General features: G+C 40.1%; 1 protein-coding gene across 3 annotated transcripts in view; it reads right to left on the bottom strand.

Annotated features, from left to right (window-relative positions):
• Positions 1 to 22,436, bottom strand: part of SAMHD1 (SAM and HD domain containing deoxynucleoside triphosphate triphosphohydrolase 1) — a 56,402-nt gene extending 33,966 nt beyond the window's left edge. The window contains exons 1-6 of one of the 3 annotated variants that reach the window (XM_087853602.1): positions 22,122 to 22,436; positions 20,481 to 20,547; positions 16,694 to 16,766; positions 7,309 to 7,469; positions 5,090 to 5,205; positions 3,526 to 3,596 (exon numbers count right to left, since the gene is read on the bottom strand). In XM_087853602.1, the coding sequence (XP_087709728.1) occupies positions 3,526 to 3,596; positions 5,090 to 5,205; positions 7,309 to 7,469; positions 16,694 to 16,766; positions 20,481 to 20,547; positions 22,122 to 22,329 (696 nt within the window). In that variant the 5' untranslated portion in view covers positions 22,330 to 22,436. The remainder of the gene's footprint in view (positions 1 to 3,525; positions 3,597 to 5,089; positions 5,206 to 7,308; positions 7,470 to 16,693; positions 16,767 to 20,480; positions 20,548 to 22,121) is intronic. The other 2 variants (XM_045804560.2, XM_045804559.2) reach the window with 2 other exon arrangements.
• Between the last annotated feature and the right edge of the window lie 219 nt (positions 22,437 to 22,655).

The following is a 22,655-nucleotide window of genomic DNA, read 5'->3' as shown; positions in this document are numbered from 1 at the left end:
TCTTTAAAAGAATAAAACTAAAAATAAATAAATAAAAATAAAAGAATAAAAATAAATAAATAGGGGTGCCTGGGTGGCTCAGTCAGTTAAGCGTCTGTCTTTGGCTCAGGTCATGATCCCAGGGTCCTGGGATTAAGCTCTGTATCGGGCTCCCTGCTCAGCAGAGAGCCTGCTTCTCCCTTTCCCTCTGCAGCTCCCCCTGCTTGTATGCTCTCTCTCTGTCAGATGAAAAATAAAATATTAAAAAGGAATAAAAATAAAAAAATAGGCATGCCTGTGTGGCTCAGTTAGGTAGACATCTGACTCTTGGTTTCGGCTTGGGTCATGATCTCATGGGTCGTGGGATCAAGCCCTGTGTTAGGCTCTGCTCTCAGCAAGAGGTCTGCTTGGGGATTCTCTCTCTGCGCCCCTCCTTCCACTCTCTTTCTCTCAAAAATAAATAAATAAATCTTTAAAAAAACATAAAACATAAAAATAAATAAAATCCCTTTTTAAAAAAGCTGAAAGGCCAGATTTTTTTTATTTTAAATTTTTAAAGTTTATTTATTTAAGTAATCTTCACAGCCAACGTGGGGCTTGAATTCATAACCATGAGATCAAGAGACGCATGCTCTAGCGACTAAGCCACCCAGGCACCCCTGAAAGGCCAAATTTTTTTTTTTTAAGATGTGTTTATTTATTTTAGAGAGAAAGAGAACACAAGTGGGAGGGGCAGAAAGAAAGAGAATCTCAAGCAAACTCAGTGCCAAGCAAGGAGCCCCACGTGGGGTTGATCTCACGACCCTGACATCAGGTCCTGAGCCGAAACCAAGAGTCAGACACCTAACAGACTGTGCCACCCAGACACCCCTGAAAGGCCAAATTTTCAAATACAAAGACTTGGGAATTGGGGTGCCTTGATCTCAGGGTTGTGAGTTCAAGCCCCGTGTTGGGCGTGGAGCCTACTTTAAAAAATAAATACAAAGACGTGAAAATGGCTGAATAGATCCTATTTAGATCAGTCTTGCTGAAGAAAACAACTATTAAGTCTGGACAACTTCCTACAGGTACTGGTGGACGACCAAAAGCAGACAGATGTGAGAAGGAAGTTAACACTTGGAAGAACAAAAGCCTTGGACAATATGCCAGTTCTTTTATGGCCTTTAGCATGAGGCCCCAAGGCAGCAAAACTACAGAGAAATGACCCATCTTAGTTGAAGAACCAGAATACTTCATCAGAATTTAAAATTTGTTTTTCAAAAGGCACCATTAAAAAAAATGAATTGGCAAGTTAGAGACAGAAGAAAAATCTTCACAATACATATATATATATATATATATATATATATATATATATATATATAAAATAACTCAAATCAACAATTAAAAGTCGAACAATAACATTTTTTAAATGGGCTAATGTTGAAAAGAACTCTTCACAAAAGATAACCAAGTACAGGAAATGGTATTCGATGTACATCAAAGAACGTCAATAAAAAAACAAACCCAAAATCAAAACTCATCAAAATACCACTTGACACTTATCAGGCTAATCTAAAAACCAAAATGTTGATGAGGTTATGGAATAGGAACTCTCCCATACTGCTGACGGAGCATAAAATGGTACAATATGGGAGAGGTCTGGGGAGTGTCTTACAAAGTAAACATGCATCTGCTTTATGATCTGGCACTTCTAGGCATTTTACCTAAAAGAAATGAAGACATTTTCCACAAAAATCATATACAGCGATGTGTATAGCAACTTCGTTTGTAATAGTCAAAAAGTGAAAACAACCCAAATTCTATCAAAAGTTAAAAGGATAAACAAATCACAACTTACCCATACAATGGAATACTAACTCCTATTAAATCTAAGACTAGGCAAAGCTAATCTATGTTTGTAAGACTCAGAAGGTGATGAGGGAGAAGTAGGCATTGACTGAGAAAGGCATAAGGGATTTTTCTAAGAAGATGAAGACATTCCATATTCTGACTTGGGTAGTGGTTACATGGATGTATACAACTGGCCAAATTCACTGAACCAGGGTACCTGACTGGCTCAGTCGGTGGAGTGTGCAACTACTGATCACGTTTGAGTCCCATGTTAGGTGTAGAGATTACTTAAAACAAACAAACTTTAAAAACATTCACTGAACTGTACACTTAAGATCAGTACGACTGACTATATGTGTTATTCCTTTAAAAGAAAAAAAAATAGGGTAACCTATTGGCTCAGTTGGTGAAGCATGTGACTCTTGGTTTCGGGATCATGAATTCAAGCCCCACATTGGATGTAGATGTTACTTAAGAAAAGTAAAATATTTTTTTAAAAAAGAAAGAAAGAAAATAGAGGTTGACATGGAAGAACCATTCAGTATATATTAATATCCTTTTCTACTCCAGGTTCCAGAAATACAATGTGGTAAAAAAAAAAAATGGAAGCCAGCGTAACTTCACTTTTCAAAAATTGATTCCAAAAATATGGGTCAGCCACCTGCATATCCCTAATTATAAAATAGTTCAGTTAATATAAATGACGAAACTTGCCTGGTATCGGCTACTTCATGATAAAAAAAAATTACGTTAAAATGTAGTTGGCCTTTTATTTATTTACTTTTTCAGTAGAGTGATGGAATAGTAAGAGCATTCAATTAGCAGCTAGAGGGACACCTGGGTGGCTCAGTCAGTTAAGCATCTGCCTTGGCCTGGTACTGAGCCCAGAGTCGGGCTTCCTGCTCAGCAGGGAGTCTGCTTCTCCCTCTCCCTCTGCCCCTCTACCCGACTTGTGCTCTGTCTCTTTCTCTCTCTCTCTCTCTCTCTCTCAAATAAATAAAATCTTTAAAAAAAATTTAGCCACTAGAAAACCTGGTTTTCTAGTGCTGGCTCTACCATTTAACAGCTTTGTGATTTTTTTTTTTTTTAAAGATTTATTTAATTTGAGAGAGAGCATGCGAGCGGGGGGGAAGGGGCAGACAGAGAGGGAATCTCAGACTGCACACTCAGCAAGGTGGGGCTCAATCGCACGACCAGGAGATCATGACCTGAGCCGAAACCAGGAGTTGAAACCCAAGAGTCTTTTTTTTTTTTAAGATTTTATTTATTTATTTGACAGAGATAGAGACAGCCAGCGAGAGAGGGAACACAAGCAGGGGGAGTGGGAGAGGAAGAAGCAGGCTCATAGCAGAGGAGCCTGATGTAGGGCTCGATCCCATAACGCTGAGATCACGCCCTGAGCCGAAGGCAGACGCTTAACCGCTGTGCCACCCAGGCGCCCCAAGCCAAGAGTCTTTTGCTTAACTGACTGCCAGCCAGGCACCCCAAGCTTTGTGATTTTTTGTATATCAGTACACCTCTGTGAGCTTCAGGTTCCTTTACACTTATAAAAATGTAGATAATGATTCTTTCCTTAAAGATTACTGGGAGATCAAACGAAACGTATACACAAACACACACACACACACGTACACTGTAATGGGGGAGTATACTATCACACAGCAATGGTTGCTTAAATAGTCTTTACTAACTATTGAATATATGGGTACATACCGTCCATTTCACATTTGGGCGAGCCAGTGGAATAAATCTTCCATCAAACATATGAGAAAATGGCCCATGACCTTAAAAACAAAAGCAGCCTCAGAACAAGAAAATTGCTTCTAAACTGGTCAAATGTGAATCTGTTTATTTTTTAAATTTTTTAGCTTAACTTGAAAATCAACAGAAATTAATAATCTATAAGTACGTCACCAAAAGGGACAAGTAAATCCTTCCTTCCTATTTTCTAAAACAAGACAACAGCAAATAAAACCATATAGGAAAGTCCTTGGAGGGGTCTCTGAGTCATCAGAGCTTACATAAATCTGACGAAAGGACAGCTCTGTGTAACTAAAAGGAAGGTTAAGGAAAAACCTTTGGCATCTTCAGACTGAATATATTAGAATAGTCATTTTAAGACAATCCACTGGAGTGCAGGAAGAAAATAATGTAACTTTTTTTCCTACTCTCATCCTTGAAAAACATTTTTCATGTAAATTTTATAATGTACATAATATATTTTATAGTAAATATACACACTCGGATTTTTACTGTTGATGTGGGCAACTGAAAGTGGAGATCACTAGTTTATCTTATTCATAAGTGATTTTTAACATTCCACTCATTTAATAATATGGAACTTTGTTGACACAAAACTCTGTAATTATCAGAATTCCTGAAATGAGTTACTTGGCTGAAGAGGGCCTCCACCTGGACCAGCCCTGGGCCTTTCTGCATATCACAGTCTATACAAAAAGGCTCATTAATGCAGTGCTCAGACTCCTAGAGACTGGCAAAGGTTTCCCAGTGATACCCTCTCAAAACACCTAGAATCTGTTAAATTTATCATCTAGGAGTGATATTGGTCCACTGAAATCTCCAAGGGGACAAGCTAAAGAGAGTGTCCTATCCCTGTAAGAATCCAGCTATTTTGAAACAGAGATACCTCCCTTTCTCTGCCCTGAGGGCACACACAAACTCTTAGTCTCCTCCAATAGGTAGGAATAAACTATAAAGATATGAGGTTAAAAACTCCTTTAACAAAAGAAGACAATCTCTTTTCTCTTTCCTTCTCAAAGAAGGATGATACTCTTCTACTTGGATTTAAGTGGCCCAAGACCTCAAATGGGTCAGGGAGGAAAAGGAGTTCTCTAAATCTGTTGTTAATCTGCTAGGGCAGATTATGTATTCTAGGTACGAGAAGAATGGATTTGATAAAGTAACGGAAAGAAAATGGCAATTTTTCAACAAGAAGAATAAAACAAAGGTAAAACCACATCCTCCTAAACACAGTAGTCAAAAAATCTCACTATCAGAAAGTCCCTTTACATAACTTGTAGCAAAGATTTGTAATGTGGGAAATACACTGAAAGACTACAAAAAAAAAAAAAAAGTAGCAATGCTTTGGGCTTATGAATCACTCTAGGAAGAAGCAATGACACATTTAGATTAATCTTAACTGCAGAATTAAAACACTATTTCCGTATATCTTTTGGTTAATCGGATTTTTTGATTTCAAAGAGAGATAACATGTTATGGCTTTATGTGAGCAACTTTGGTTCTTTGTACAGCATACCGAGATCATGACAAAGGCCAGCAATCTGAACACAGAGCACATCTCGTGCACTTATCTGCAGCTCCGGTTGTTTTTCACGCAGTGCACGAACCAGACATCCTGCTAGATACCCTACACTGCGGAGTAAGCAAAACAAGAAAACAACATCAAGTCACTCTTCCGTTCGAAAAATGATACTTCTGGACCTCAAGAACTTTAACATGTTTCTCAAATGTTCTAACATATCTCTATAGCAACTTAACAGAGTAGTCAAGTAGTCTGTTTCAGAACTGGGCAGAAACATGCAAACAGAATCCCCAAAGCAGGCTCATAATCAGTAATCATCAGGGAAATGCAACATCAAAACCACAATGAGATACCACCTGCACACACATTAGAAAGGCTATTATCAAACAAAACAGAACAAAACAAAACCCCAGGGGCGCCTGGGTAGCACAGTCGTTAAGTGGCTGCCTTCAGCTCAGGGCGTGATCCCCGCGTTCCCAGATCGAGTCCCGCATCAGGCTCCTCCACTGGGAGCCTGCTTCTTCCTCTCCCACTCCCCCTACTGTGTTCCCTCTCTCACTGGCTGTCTGTCACATAAATAAATAAAATCTTTAAAAACAAAACAAAACAAAACCCCAAAAAAGAAAATAACAAATGTTGGCTAGGATGTGGAGAAATTAGAACACTTATGCACTGTTGTTGGGAATGTATAATTTCGTAGCAGCCACTATGAAAAACAATATAGTGGCTCATCAAAAAATTAAAAATAGAATTACTGTATGATCCAGCAGTTCCACTCTGGGTATATACCCAAAACACTGAAAACAGGGTCTCAAAGAGATACATGCACACCCATGTTCATAGCAACACTATTCACAATAGCCAGAGGTAGAAGAACCCAAGTGCCCACTCACAAATGAAGGATAAACAAAATATGGTATAAGCATATAATTGAGTATTATTCAGTCTTAAAAAATAAATTCTCACACATGCTCCAACATAGATGAACTTTGAGAAAATTATGCTAAGTGAATTGAGCCAGTCACAAAAAGACAAAAACTATAGGATATTACTTATATGAGGTACCTAGAGTAGTTAAATTAATAGAAATAGACAGTATAATGGTGATGACCAGAGGCTGGAGGGAGAGGAGAATGGGAATTGTTATTTAATGGATCTAGAGTTTCAGTTTTGCAAGATGAAAAGGTTCTGGAGTTTGGCTGCACAATAATATGGATATATTTAACACTACTGAACTGTACACTTTAAAATGGTTTAGGTGGTAAATTTTATATTCTGTGTATTTAAGCACAAATCTTTTTTTTTTTTTTTTTCTCAAAGAAGCAGGACTTCTGGCTTTGCAATGTTTATAACATAGATTGAAGATAAAGTGCCTGACAAATGTTAAATGAACTTTTAGCACTTCTCCCTGGGAGTAATTCCTGAGAATACAATATCTTTCTTTTCCCCTTTAACTCTGAACTCCACAAAGTTAGAGACAATTGCTACCTTGTTGGTCTGGTAGGGCCTAGTAAGTTTTCAATAAATATGTGTTGATGAATGAATGCATATTTGAGTAGACGCTTGTGTTCTTGTTATTCAAAACACTTAAAAAAAAAAACCCACAAAAAAACAACGCTTCAAAACAAACAAACAAAACAAAGTAAAACAGTGTGAGTACTTCACAAAACCTAGAAAACTGTCCGGTTCTTCCCAGCCCAGCCCATGTTCTCCCGGCTCCAGATTTTATAATGGAAAAGCAGACCAAATTCTCAACTTAGTTGTACATCACAGAGGTGCCACTTCTCCAAGCTTGTGAATATTTTTCTGATCTACAAATTTCCTGGTAGGTGAAGAAAATCACCTGCTTTCAGAGGCAATTCTGTACAAGACCAAACAGGAAAATTAAATAATCAAACTTACAAAGTTAGTTACATCAGTAACCAACCCTGCTAGGTTTTAAATATTTCAGCACAAATAGGTCACCCAAGTGACCTGTCAATAGACACTTCGATTACCTTTCCAGTAAAGATCTGAATTGGCTTATAGGAACACATAAAATAAACAGAATACAGCAAGGTAAATCAAAGCCTCAATTTTCTCATCAACAAAATATGGATATTATTACCATTCTGTAAAACTATTTATTCTCTAAAAGATAAGATGAGACAGTCAATTCATGAGATAAGGAAGGTACTCAATAACTGTAAATTCCCCACAAACTGCCTTCTTACCCTAGACTGTGCTCAAATCGATTGTGCGAAGCACCTGGAAAAATGTAGTAACTGCCTCCCAGCTGTTTGATATATCGAAGCCGCTGAAACTGAGGTGTGTCGATGATTCGGATGAGGAGAGGGTGAAGTTCAATGTGGCCATGGATAGGATCATTAATTACCTAGAAAATTATGCTTCAATTAATATCAGTAACACTATGTGACTTCATCTAAAATTTTTGTGCAGCCATTCCTATCTACAGTGCACAAAGCTATTCAATTGTTCTCAAGTAAGAACATGACTACAGGAAATAATAAGATATTGATAGCATTACCTTACTACCAGACAGATCAAGTATATTGGATCTGGGTATATTTTACTTCTTCTTAATGGATTCTAATAATAGAAAGATAAGTATTTCAATCTTTTTATTATGATTTGATTAGCCTGTAAGTTAGTCTGTATTCAAGTTAAACATACTTATTTAACACATTCGTTCAGATCATAAAAGTCATATTACTACAGGCAATGTGTATATTTTTTCCCCCTAAATGTATCTATAAACTACCCATTAGGGAGAGAGGGAAGGAGTGAAGAAGAAAGGAAGATTCCTATCATATAGATAAGAACTCTGAGGCAGGAAAATAAAATTCTATACTACTTAATATTACTCAAATACTTATACTTAATAAAAACACATTTTACAATTATTTGTTACCCTAAGTTTAAACAGGGTTAAATATGGGTGAAGATTTAATGTCTCTCTATATTTCTTCAAATAAAGATACTTCTTGGTGCACTTGGGTGGCTCAGTTGGGTAAGTGACTGACTCTTGGTTTCAGCTCAGGTCATGATCTTAGGGTAGTGAGATGGAGCTCTGTGTCAGGCTTTGTGCTCTGTGCAGAGTCTGCTTAAGATTCTCTCTCTCCCTTTGCCCCTCCCTACAGTGTGTGCACACTCCCCCCACCAAGATAAATAAAATCTTAAAAAATAAAGATACTTTTTTCTTAACTATCCATAACTGCCTTTTAAAGAGAAAGATATAAAATAAAAAAGGAATTTAATAAATGATCTAATTCATGATTTTCAAACTGCTTCAAATTTTTCCATGAAGTTTCTTAAAAATGTATGGAATTCTGGGAGGTGACGAGCCTTGCCCGTATCATTTACTGCCATATTCTCAGAATTCATCACACAGCACAGTGCCTGATGCATAGAACTCAAATATTTTATTTTTTTAAGATTTGAGAGAGAGAGAGAGAGAACAAGTGGTAGGGAGGACCAGAGGGAGAAGGGGAGAGAGAGAGAGAGAGAGAGAGAAGCAGGTTTCCTGCTGAGCAGGGAGCCCGATGCAGGGCTCCATCCCGGGACCTGGAGATCATGACCTGAGCCAAAGTCAGATGCTTAATCGACTTGAGCCACCCACTTGCCCCTCAAATATGTTTTAAATGACTACTGTTGGGGTGCCTGGGTGGCTCAGTGGGTTGAGTATCTGCCTTCAGCTCGGGTCATGATCCCGAAGTCCCAGGAACGAGCCCCGCATCTGGCTCCCTGCTTAGCAGGAAGTCTGCTTCTCCCTCTGCCTATGCTCCTCCCTCTGCTTGTGCTTTTTCTCTTTCACTTACTCTTGCTCTCAAATAAATAAAGTCTTTAAAAATAAATAAATACATACATAAATAAATGACTACTGTTAAACTGTCACTGCAAAGATCCATATGTTAAGATGCTATTATAGTTAGGGGCACCTGGGTGGCGCAGTTGTTAAGCGTCTGCCTTCGGCTCAGGGCGTGATCCCGGTGCTCTGGGATCGAGCCCCACATCGGGCTCCTCTGCTAGGAGCCTGCTTCTTCCTCTCCCACTCCCCCTGCTGTGTTCCCTCTCTCACTGACTGTCTCTCTGTCAAATAAATAAATAAAATCTTAAAAAAAAAAAAGATGCTATTATAGTTAAAGTGTACCATGCCCATACACAGAAATATATAAAATATGAATTAGAGAAGCTCAACGCTGTAAAGAAGCTTAAAGGGGTCATCTGGTCCAACATCTGAAGATGCTGGTGATAAGAAAATTATTTCCTTTAAAAATAGCTCAATTCAAGTTGCATACTGACAGCCTGAGTCAAGTAATGACTAGAATTTACAACTTTGTTAAACAATGTGTATGCATATTAACAAAGATTAGATTTATGGTTGATAATTGGTATTAATTTTTTTCACCCTACTCTTATAAAGCCACTTTATCACCATAATAAACTATATCAAGTTTAGTCACCTCTAATAATATACCAAGAATGATGTCAAAGTATCTCTGGAATAGAAGACACCGTGAATGTTGTTAATTCAACCTTTTGGATGTCCTTATCAGACAAGAAAAGTTCCAAAATCTTTAAAGATTTATGTATTTATTTGAGGGGAGGGGAGAGGCAGAGGGAGAGAGAGAGAAAGTCCTAAGCAGACTCCACGCTGAGCTTGGAGCCCAACTCGGGCCTCGATCTCACCACCCTGAGATCATGACCTGAGTCAAAACCAAGAGTAGGATCCTCAACCGACTGTGCCACCCAGGTGCCCCCCCAAATCTTTAAATATATGACAATCGGGGGCCCCTTGCTGGCTCAGTCAGTGGAGCATGCAACTCTTGATCGGGTTGTGAGTTTGAGCCCCACATTGGGTGTAGAGATTACTTAAAAATAAAATCTTTTAAAAAATTAAGTAAAATGGAAAGAAAATCATATATTGGCTTATTCGTTTCCCCTTATATAAGATTAATGTAACCTCAAACAGAATCTATTTTTAAAAATATTTTCTATTATTTATTTGAGAAAGAAAGAACATGAGTGGGAAGAGGGGCAGAGGGAAAGGGACAAGCAGACTCCCTGCTGAGCCTGGAACTGGATGTGGGGCTTAATCCCAGGATCCTGAGATCGTGACCTGAGCCAAAGTCAGACGCTTAACTGACTGAGCCATGCAGGTGCTCCTAGAATCTATCTTGTTATTACAAATCATAAAAAAAATTCTACAATCTACTTTAATCCATTTAAGGGTCTAAGTCTTTTTTTTTTTTTTAAGATTTTATTTATTTATTTTGACAGAGAGAGACAGCCAGGGAAAGAGGGAACACAAGTAGGGGGAGTGGGAGAGGAAGAAGCAGGCTCCTAGTGGAGAAGCCTGATGTGAGGCTCTATCCCAGAACGCTGGGATCACGCCCTAAGCCAAAGGCAGACGCTTAACGACTACGCCACCCAGGCGCCCCTAAGGGTCTAAGTCTTCACTGTAAAGATTTCAGGTGTAATAACTGGTTAAAACAAAGTAAATTTAAGCCACTTTATAAAAGAAATAATAAAGAGGGGCACCTGGGTGGCTCAGTCGGTTAAGCGACCAGCTCTTGGTTTTGGCAGGTCATGATCTCAGGGTTGTGGGATCAAGCTCCATATAGGGCTCCACTCTGGGTGTGGAGACTGCTTGAGATTCTCTCTCTCTCCCTTTCCCTCTACCCCTTCCCCCATGCACTCTCTCTCTCTCTCTCAAATGGATAAATAAAATCTTTAAAAAAAATAAAAATAAAAAAATAAAGAACTCACTGAAAACCATTTTTAACATATCATAATATGCTTCATGTCAAAATGTATCGTGAGCACTTAATCATTTTACAGATCTTAATAATTATCCCTTTTAAAAAAAAAGATTTATTTATTTTAGAGAGAGACAGAACATGTGATTGTGGACACGAGAGTGGGGGGAGGGGCAGAGGAAAGCAAGAACCTCAAGCGACTCCACGCTGAGTGTAAGCCCAATAGGGCGCTTGATTTCATGACTGGATATCATGACCTAAGCTGAAATCAAGAGCCAGAGGCTTAACTGACTGAGCCACCTAGGCGTCCCTATGCTTTTTTTTTTTTTAAGTAAGCTCTATGCCCAATGTGGGGCTTGAACTCACTACCTGAGATCAAGAATTGCATGCTAAAAAAAAAACTAAAAAAAAAAAAAAAAGTTGCATGATCTACAGACTGACAGACTGAGCCAGACACCACAATAATTATCCTTGTAATGGCTCCATTTCATTAATGAACTTTTTAAAAAAGATTTTAAAATTTATTTTGAGAGAGAGTGTGTGTGTGCATGCCTGTGCAAACGTGAGCGAGTGCGGGGAGGGGCAGAGGCAGCGGGACAGGGAGAATCTCAACCAGACTCCACATTAAGCATGGAGCCTGACAGAAGGTTCGATTTCACAACCCCTAGATCATGACCTGAGCCAAAATCGAGAGTCGGATGCTTAAATGACTGAGCCATCTAGGTGCTCCATGATGAACTAACATTTTTAAACCATTCCCCTAATGTCGGGCAACAACTTTTTGGTAATTCAAGTTATATTACTTCATATTCTTTTCCCAACTCTTAACGAGTATGAATATATTAAAGTGTTTTGATCAGTGTTTATAATCTGTTATTTTTATTCTCCCAGTATTATTTAACATAAACTACTCCTTACACTTGTCACTTTTAAAGATTATATGATGCTCTATTGTGTTACTAGCCAAGAAACAATCCTATTGTCTATGAAGTGTCTCCATATATGCCAAACACTGAGGATGAGATGAGTAAGGCACCATTCCTATCCTCTGGGGAAGATAATAGAATATATGTCCAGATAGTGGCGAAGGAGAACGGGGAAAAAGAAACAAAAGGAGTGGTCAGTTCTACACAGGAGAAAAGAGAGAGGGGGCCATCAGAGAAAGATACAGAGCTGGTGATTCTATAATTTAACACATATTAAGAGAAAGTACATAAAGTAGGCATTTCACTCACGTAAGATTCATTTCACAAATTAGCACCTGTTAGGTGGAACACTATAACTCCTCCTCGCTGTTACATAATTCCCAGCTTCAGAGGCCAACTAAATTTAGCATGAAGAAAACTGAACCAAGAATAAAAGGTTGTGACCTTGGGTTAGGCAATGATTTCTTAGATGTGATAACAAAAGCATGAGAAACAAAAAGAAAAAAACTAGGGGCGCCTGGGTGGCTCAGTCGGTTAAGCATCAGCCTTTGGTTCAGGTCATGATCTCAGGGTCCTCGGATAGAGCCCCACGTTGGGCTCCCTGCTCAGCTTCTCCCTCTCTGCTTGCTGCTCCCTTTGCTTGTTCTCTCTCTTTCTCTCTCTCTGTCAAATGAATAAATAAAAACTTATAAAAAAATAAACTGGACTATATCAAAATGAAAAGCTTTTGTGCTTTAAAGAATAGCACCAAGAAAGTAAAGATGATCCAGAGAATGGGAGAAAATATTTGCATATTGTATATCTGATAAGGGACTTGTATCCAGAATACATAAAGAACCTTTTTTTTTTTTTTAAGTAATCTCATGCCCAACGTGGGGCTTGAACTCATTACCCCAAGATCGAGACTTGTACACTCTACCGACTGAGCCAGCCAGGAGCCTCAACTTGTAGACTTTAAGTGATTGAATCGTGAGCTATGTGAATTATATCTATATCTCACTAAAGCTGTTCTTAAAAAAAAAAAAAAAGAATAAGAGGTGGATACCAAATTAGAGTAGGAATCAATTATTTGTTCAGCTGCACTGCTGAAGCTAAAATATAAGCTATCAATTTCACTGCTATCCAATGACTCACTGACTAAAGTACTTAGTAAATTTAAAATCTGTTCTCAATAACTGTAATTTATAATTTATACATGTGGTTAGACAGTTTCCTGTTTCTGATGAAAAACAGAACAGAAGTGAGCAAATGGAACTGCTGTCTTGAATATAACCTCAAAAATATTTTGTTGTAAATTGTAACTGTGAAATGGGGTCACAGAGATCATCTGAGATGATCTCACCTACTTAAGAAAACTTATTTATGCCCTTTCTGAAGAGGACACCCTATGCTGCCCTTCTCATGAAAGACAAAATAGATTACAGGATAGCAACTGTTTTCCAACTACAGGACAAAATTGTTAAATATTATCTTCGATAAGTGATCACTCTATTTAAATTTTCATGAAAAGAATGAAGCATTTTAATATGAGGAAACTTTTTCAGAAAGGGCTAGGATTTGATTATTCTTCAAACAAAATACTTGCTGTAAAAACCACTACTTGGCCTGTAAAATTATTGTAGGACTGAACTAAACACATTCATTAAATATTTTCAAACATGGGGCACCTGGCTGGCTCAGTCCATGGAGCATGTGGCTCTTGATTTGGGGTTGTGAGTTCAAGACCCATTTTGAGTGTAGAGATTACTTAAAAATAAAATCTTAAAAAAAAAGGCAGGGGGCACCTGGGTTGCTCAGTCAGTTTGGGACAGGTAATGATCTCATTGTCATGGGATCAAGCCCTTTGTTGGGCTCTGTGCTCAGTGCAGTCAGCTTCAGATTCTCTTTCCCTCTCCCTCTAGCTCACGTGCACTCTCTCTCTCTAATAAATAAATAAAATCTTTAAAAATAAATAAATAATTTATTTTTTTGGCTGGCTCAGAGCATGCAACTTTTTTTTTGAGAGAGAAAGAGAGTGAGCATGTGCGCATGTGCACACGCACATGCAAGTGGGCGGGGACAGCAGAGGGAGAGAGGGAATCTTAAGTGGGCTCCACGCCTAGCAGTAAAGCTCAATCTCAGGACCCTGAGAATGACCTGAGCCAAAATCAAGAGTCAGACACTTAGTCAACTGAGCCACCCACTCATCCCAAGCACATGACTCTTGATCTTGGGGTTGTAAGTTCGAGCCCCACCTTGGGTGTAGAGATTGCCTAAAATAAAATCTTTAAAAAATAAATAATTAATTAATTTAAAAAATAAAATCTTAAAGAAAATTTTTTTCAAACATGATTTTCAATGGACAATAAGCAGGCTAACAAGGAAAAGTAAAATTGAAATATGTATTCTCATAGGGATCTTAGATAACTTGAATGGTGTAAAAATACATAAAACACCACTGATGAAAAATATAAATGATGATCATGCAAAAGGGTGGAAAAGGGGAATGAGATAACCTCCACCTTCATCCAGGTCTGAAACTAAGTATTCTTTTTTTTTTTTTTTTTAAGATTTTATTTATTCATTTGACAGAGATAGAGACAGCCAGCGAGAGAGGGAACACAAGCAGGGGGAGTGGGAGAGGAAGAAGCAGACTTCCAGGGGAGAAGCCTGATGTGGGGCTCGATCCCAGAACGCCGGGATCATGCCCTGAGCTGAAGGCAGACGCTTAACCATTGAGCCACCCAGGCGCCCCTGAAACTAAGTATTCTTAATCTATAGATGTCAAAAGGGTAAACAATAAGGTACAATTTCTGTTACCAACCAATCAAGACACATTTCAAGTTTTTTTTAATTCATTTATTATTCTTTTAAAAGTAGTCTCTACATCCAACATGGGGCTTGAAGTCACAATCCCAAGGACAAGAGTGGCATGCTTTACTGACTGAGCCAGCCCGGCACCCCAAGAAACATTTCTTTAATTATGATATTAGAATCATCGCAAAGAGTTTGTGGAAAATGCACATTACTGGGCTTACTGTAAATTCCCACAATCAGAATTTCTGGGATGGAAGCTAGGCAGTTGACCACTTGTTAAAATGATTCTTGGGACACTGAGTCTGAAAAACAGGGCCTTTAAGGTCTAGAGGAGCTAGGAGATGAGAAATAAACAACTATTGATAAATTAAACTTTAGGAATATATCTATCCTTTGGACTAATATTTGACACAAAAGTTTACCGGAATTGACATGAAAATTCAGTACAACTTCAAAAGTTATTCTGTGACTGAGGGGAAAGTGGAGCTACGTGTGTCGATGTGGATGATTCTCAAAAGTGTTATGTAAAATGAAAAGTTTAAGGGCGCCTGGGTGGCTTAGTTGGCTAAGCATCTGCCTTCGGCTCAGGTCATGATCCCAGGGTCCTGGAACCAAGTCCTACATCGGACTCACTGCTCAGCAGGAAGTCTGCTTCTCCCTCTGCACCCCCTTCCCCCGCTTGTACATGCTCTCTCTCTCTCTTTTGAAAAAAAATAAAATCTTAAAAAAAAAAAGATTTAACAAGTTGGGTAGTAGTCTACTTACACTTTTCTGTATGCTTAATATATTTTAGTTTTTCTTTTGATGTAAATATTCTGTGCTTAATTTAGAAAATGCAGTTTGTGGGGCGCCTGGGTAGCTCAATGGGTTAAGAGTCCAACTCTCAGGGCGCCTGGGTGGCGCAGTCGTTAAGCGTCTGCCTTCGGCTCAGGGCGTGATCCCAGCATTCTGGGATCGAGCCCCACATCAGGCTTCTCTGCTGAGAGCCTGCTTCTTCTTCTCCCACTCCCCCCTGCTTGTGTTCCCTCTCTCACTGGCTGTCTCTGTCAAATAAATAAATAAAATCTTTAAAAAAAAAAAAAAAAAAAGCCCAACTCTCGATTTCAGCTCAGGGGCCCAAGCTGGGTGTGAAGCCTGCTGAAGATTATCTCCCTCTGCCCCTCCTCCCCCAACCAGTACATGTGTGCACTCTCTCTCTCTCTCACCCTCTAAAAAAAATAATAATAAAAAGAAAAAGAGAAAAAAGAAAATGCTGCTTGGAAGTATCAAAATCAACCACAATCCTATTACTGAGAAGCAGACTTCCTTCCATTCTTTTTAAAAATGAATTTTTTTTTTCCTTTTTAAAATTAATTCTATAGGGGCTCTTGGGTGGCTCAGTCGTTAAGCGTCTGCCTTTGGCTCAGGGCGTGATCCCAGGGTTCTGGGATTGAGCCCCACATCGGGCTCCATGCTCTTCTGGGAGCCTGCTTCTTCCTCTCCCACTCCCCCTGCTTGTGTTCCCTCCCTCACTGGCTGTCTCTCTGTCAAATAAATAAATAAATAAATAAATAAATAAATAAATAAATAAATAAATAAATAAATAAATAAAATTAATTCTATAGGAGCACCTGGGTGGCTCTGTCAGTTGAGCATCCAACTCTTTTTTTTTTTTTAAAGATTTTATTTATTTATTTTACAGAGATAGAGACAGCCAGCGAGAGAGGAAACACAAGCAGGGGGAGTGGGAGAGGAAGAAGCAGGCTCATACTGGAGGAGCCTGATGTGGGGCTCGAACCCATAACGCCATGATCACGCCCTGAGCCGAAGGCAGACACTTAACCGCTGTGCCACCCAGGAGCCCCGAGCATCCAGCTCTTAATTTCGGCTCAGGTCATAATCTCAGGGACCTGGTATCGAACCATGCATCTGGCTCTGCCCTTAGTGAGGAGTCTGCTTGAGGTTCTCTCTCTCTCTCTCTGTCCCTCCCCCAGCTTGTGTGTGTGTGCATGTGCTCTCTCTCTCCTCAAATAAATAAAATCTTTTAAAAAATATAAGTAAAATGAATTCTACATGTGTTCATTCTAAGTTATATCACTTCATATTAAAAAAATATGATAAACTCTGATTGCTCTTACCTTCATTGAATCAACATGAATTTCACTCAGTTGTTGGATATAATTATGCAGCTTCTTTCTGTCGCCCAAGGTACTAAAATTATAACAGCATAAGTAAATCTATCATTATTTGCTTAATAATAATCCCTAGAGTATATAATAGTATATAATCAGCTCTAAATTATCTACATTAAAATAATGAGAAGTCAGATTAAAAGGAACAATTAATAATCCAAACATACACCCCCCTAGAAACTCTCCTTTAGGCTTCTGCCCTTGGTAACTCAGACTTCAACATCTTCTATGTCTCTACTGAGTCCTCAACTGATACTTCAAACTTATTTTAATCTAACTGAAGTCGGCATCTTCTCTCACAACCCTGAAATTGCATGGCTCAAGGCAGGACTCTGAAGTAGAGCACAGTGAGAATAAAAAAGGACTTTGAAATCAGAACTGGTTCACATCTGTACACAGAATCTGTGTGACCTTGGGGGAAAAAAAAATCACTCAACCTTTTTTAGTACATAAATGTTCTTAACCACAGCACAGGAAAAATGGGCGTACTAGGTATGACTCAAGCACAAATCAAATCTAGATGAAGTTTTACCTTTACTTGTACCCATCTTCCTTTGTCAGTAATCCCTCATAATGCTCTGGTTTGAATAAATAAATTTAATAGGATTTAACATAAACAGTTCAAACTCCTGTACTTCATTATCCTGGGTCATTTACACTTATTGGTGCAAGCAAGTTAGCTTGACACCTGACTAATTATTAACAGAAGCAGCAGGCAAAGGGGCAGAATCTACTAATCTACTAGCTAATTAGACTGGAAAATAAATCTTGTGCTCAAACTGCTGATAGACTTAGAGTCAGAATCACTACAATTGGCCACAACATTGTACTCTAAGACTCATGATGACTACAAAATCTAAGAATGATTTTCTTGGCATACACAGAAGCATTATTACAGCTGATAAATCATAAAGCAGCATACCTTGTGTTTTCCTATTCCCCTATCATCCTCATCAGGTTGATGTAACAAGCACAGGGAAAGGCCAAGCTTGGAGAAGTACTTATAGGTGATCTAAAACTGAGTCAGGTTAAGTATTGCTGCATAGTTGATTATAACCAAGAGTCATAGCATAAGATACCAAACCTAAACCAATCTCACTGCCCAATAATTTCCTGAACTAATACTCAATATTCATCATTTAATAAAACCCAAAAAGAAACTATTCACAAAGAAATCACTGATTAGGGGCGCCTGGGTGGCACAGCGGTTAAGCGTCTGCCTTCGGCTCAGGGCATGATCCTGGCGTTGTGGGATCGAGCCCCACATCAGGCTCCTCCGCTATGAGCCTGCTTCTTCCTCTCCCACTCCCCCTGCTTGTGTTCCCTCTCTCGCTGGCTGTCTCTATCTCTGTCAAATAAATAAATAAAATCTTTAAAAAAAAAAAAAGAAATCACTGATTAAAGTATATAAAAATAGCCAACCAAAACCTAGAGGTTTTTTTTGTTTTAACAAAGGCTATAAAAAATACAGTATTATATATATATTTTTGAAGATTTATTTATTTATTCTAGAAAAAGGGGGAGAGAGCCCCTGAATGTGAGTGGGGGAAGGGGCAGAGGGAGAAGGAGAGAACCCTCAAGCAGACTCCCTGCTGAGTGTGGAGCCCAGCATGGGCTGGATCCCATGACCCCTAGATCACGACTGAGCTGAAATCAGGAGTCGGAGGCCCAACCAACTGTGCCACCCAGGCACCCCAAAATAAAAAGTACTTTAAACAAAAATTTAAAGTAGTCATGGGCAGGGGGGAGGCCTCAGTGTCTCTGTCGGTTGAGCCTCCGACTCCTGATTTCAGCTCAGGTCATGATCTCAGCTCAAGTATAATCTCAGGTTGGTGAGATCCAGTCCCGTGTGGGGCTCCATGCTCAGCAGGGATCCTGTTTCTCCACCTCTCCCTCTGCTCCTTTCCCCCACCATGCATGCGGATACGCTCTCTCTCTCTAAAAAAAATAAATAAATCTTTAATCACAGGCCATAGTTAGACTACAGTAAGATTTTATTTCTGTATTTCATCATTTCTGAATTCTAAAATTTCTTACAACTGATATGTACATTTAATGTACCAATGTTTCTTACTTCTTAGAAAAACCTTTTAAATCAACAGTTGATCATAAACTTGAGAAAATTTAAGTACTTGTCTAAACTGGAGTCCCCCTAGAAAGCAGAGTCTGGGACAAGAGCTTACACACAGGAAAGGAGGGGATTTAATAAATTGGTTGAACTTGTACCACTGTTAACAACTTTGACCGATCCTACTGGGATCTTCAAAGGCAGCTCTAGACAGCAGAATTTTGCCATAATGGAAATGTTCTATATCTGCCCTGTCCAACATGGTAGCCACTAGCCATAAGTGGCTATTGAGCACTTGAAATATGTCTAGGTGAGGAACTGAAACTTTTAATTTTAATTAATTTAAACATGGAACTATTGGCTGCTGTATAGGAAAACACAGCCCTGAAAATTCCTACAGAATCCACCTCAGAGTTATAAGGTGGGTAACAAGGTGTGCCAGATAATGTTCAATTGAAATTCTGTTTTGTTCACTCATGTCCCCCAAGTTCCTAGAAAAAATTCCTAACATTCAGTGGGCCCTCCATAAATATTTGTTGAATAAATCAGTAGTACTTGTGTCCACAAAATAAATGGTTCTCTTTAAAAGCAAGACTCTATTAGAGCAAATTCAGTTCACTTAAAATAGCAACTATTGTATCTAAGAAATAAGTAGTAAGGGGGACTTTGAGGGGACTGAGGGGGCTGAAATATGATTATGAAAAAGGCAAGATGAGACTCTTAAAGATTCTGATCCAATGGACATTTATTAAAATTCAGGTAAACGTCCTAAGGTGATCTTTTCTCACAATCTACTTCTATTATCAACTACTAAACAATAGTGCATGAAGTCATTCAGTATAATCCTTTGTTTTGATTCTTTGGTTACTGTTACCACAAACAACATTTAGCTAAATGGAATTCCAGAAGGAAAAAACCTTATTTAACCACTGTTGCCAATTCTCTAAAAAACAAACCAACCAACCCACAAAGTCTCCATTTTAAGGAATATTTAAATATTTGCTCCTCATTTGTGATCTTTAAAGTGGATCCACACTAATCTAGACCCTGCAACCTCCAGCCTTATATAGGGGATCTTTACCTACATTTTATTAAGGGCCAACATGCTAATCGCTTTATGTACATTGTCTCATTATTATTTTCCACTTGACAGGTGTAGAAACTGAAGAGTTAAATTACTTGTCTCGAATCATACAACCAAAAAAGGGCCAAACTACTTTGGATTGTACCTTTAAATCTAATACCAGGTATACATTTCAGTCTTGAGACAGCTTTAGGGAGACCTAGAAATATGTTTAAGATAAGGCTGCAGCCTTGATTTTTCTTGCCAACATTTTCCCCATCAGTTCTTACATGTTTTATGGTGCATATAATCCAATTATTCTGAACTTGAGAGTAAAAAGTTGATCACTAAAACTTCATGAAGGCTTGTCAGCAAAATTTTTAAAATAGGAATCATTAGCAATATTAAACACAGGATTTGCACAGTAAAACCAAGCAAACAAAAACACTGTGTTAAACAGCAGGCAGGGGATTCTGTTTTAAAACACTCTGTAGGTTTAAAATGAGGATGGTTAATATCAGTGATCATAGGCTTTGTCCCTCAGAGGTGAATAAAAAGGTCATAAGTATGCTTGGCTACAAGGTGAACTTTATCATTCTTACCTTATCCCAAGACTTTCAAGATCAGACTCATTAAGACGGAGCAGTGTTAAACCTGTGATATTATTTTCTTTGGAAGAAAAGGGAGGGGAAAAAAAGATAAAATGGTTTCAATATTTACAGCATATACTTTTTTATTTCTTTCAATTTGGATTCGTCCTGGGATCAAGCCCCATTGAGCAAGGAGCCTGCTTCTCCCTCTCCTCCCCACTCATGCTCTCTGGTACTATTTCTGTCTCTGTCTCTCTCCCTCAAACAAACAAACAAACAAACAAAAAACACAACAAAAAACCCAAACACCACTGAAACAGAGAGCCAACAACATAGTCAATCATATTTTGGAGACAGAAAATATAAAACGACTTCATCCCCACCTATTGCTATTCAGAGAAAAATTCCATCCAGAGTGGAGGAAAACCAAAGGGGAGAGGAGAAAAGAGAAGTACAATTAGCGACACCATCAAGCTGTTTTTTTAAAGTCTTTAAACAGCTAAAGTTCCTCCAACCCTAGACAAATGGGACTCCACCCCATAACTGCAGAAGTTTACTAAATTTGTAAACGATACCACCTTCCTATAGAACACTTCAGAGGATAAGACAGAGAGAGGTTAAGCTTCATATCCATTAGGGGAAGTTGAGTAGATTTCAAGTGGATGGATGCTTGAACTTGAGCCAGTTGCTCAAAACTCACAACCCACACATCTCCCCATGTGATGTGGCCAAGTTGTGGACTGCTGGAAGTTCAGTGGTCAGCTGAACCATCCGTGTTCAGATTTAACTGGGGAAACTGATTTTGGAGAGTAAAACATAAACATTACCAAGCTCTACAAGTACAGTCAACAAACATAGTGAGCCCTACTGGGATGCTATGGTAAGGCAATGGGGGTTCAGGGATTAACAAAACGTCCCCTCTCCCTTAGGAAAACCCCGCCTTGAGAGATGATGGGAGGAAACAGAAACTTGAAAGCAGCAGCACATACTCTAAGGTGGCAAGTGTTCAAGGAGCTGCAGTAGTAGCACGGAGAGGTCTCCTGAGCCCGGTGTGCCTGAATGACAGGTCCGGGGAACACGTTCTTCTAACTAAGAAAAGGAACCGAGTCTCGCCTTTCTGGCGCTGCGGTGGCAAGTTCCCGAAGAAACCCACCAGCTTCAGACCAGGTGCCCCACCCAAGTTCACAGTCCCCAAAGTCGGCTTTCTTCCAGCGGGTCCCCAACCCCAGAATCCCCATTTCTCCTTCCTCCATCTCAGGGTGCACTCCTGGGCGCCCCTCTGTACCTCCCCGCGCGTGGTCTCTCCTCCCCGCCTCAGGTTTCCGTTCTCAGCCGCAGGTCATTCCTCCCAAGGCGCCCCCCGCTTCAGGTCCACCCCTGCGGGTGCCTCCCGGTGCAGGTCTCCCTTCCCCGCTTCAGGGCCCCTGCTCAGGAGGGCTCTCCGCCTCAGGTTTCCGTTCTCCGCCTCAGGTCAACCCTGGCTCGGCGCCTCAGGTCCACCCCCTTCGGTACCTCCCCGAGCAAATCTCCCTTCCCCGCTTCGGGTCCTCTTTGAGGCCCCCAGCTCACTCCCCCAGGGCGCCCTCTCCTCAGGCCCGCAGTCTCCGCCTCGGGCCGCGGTCCCCCGGCCCCTCAGCCCTCTAGCCCTGCTACCTCGGAAGCGGTCCAGCAGTCGGGGATCACTGAAGCCACTGCGCTTTAGGAAGCAGCACACCTGCTCCGGGCCCCAGGTCTGGTGATTTGGGCGGAGTTCGGGGCCCGGGGACCTCTCCGCCGCCGCGGAACGGATGTTTGGCGGGGTTTGGGGGCTGCTATCGCATCGGGGCCGCTTGAAGGGCTGATCCGAATCCGCTCCCTGCATGGCTACAGCCAGCACCCGGCACAGCACAGTCAAGAACCGCGGCGCTTGGACCGCGCGCAGGCGCACTGACCGCCGGTCGCTGAGGACGAGTCCGCTCAGCACTGCCAGCCTACTGGCCTCTCGCGCAGGCGTACTGACAGCTCAGACCTTGGGGCCAGGCAGCCCGGCCACTGCAGCCACCAGGCCCCCGTGCGCAGGCGCATTGACAGCCCAATGGTCCTCAACAGGTCCCGGAGTTTACAGAAAGGGAGCAACCAGAAGCAGAGCCAAGGGCGTGCTAATAAGGACGAGGGGAGGAAAGACTGTACCTAGGACCCGTGGAAGTC

This window comes from Ursus americanus, chromosome 22, assembly GCF_024610735.1.
Source record: "Ursus americanus isolate L20-20 chromosome 22, mUrsAme1.1.p, whole genome shotgun sequence".
NCBI lineage: Eukaryota > Metazoa > Chordata > Mammalia > Carnivora > Ursidae > Ursus > Ursus americanus.
Note: the sequence above shows the minus strand (reverse complement) of the source record. Positions and strands in the feature narration are given on the sequence as shown.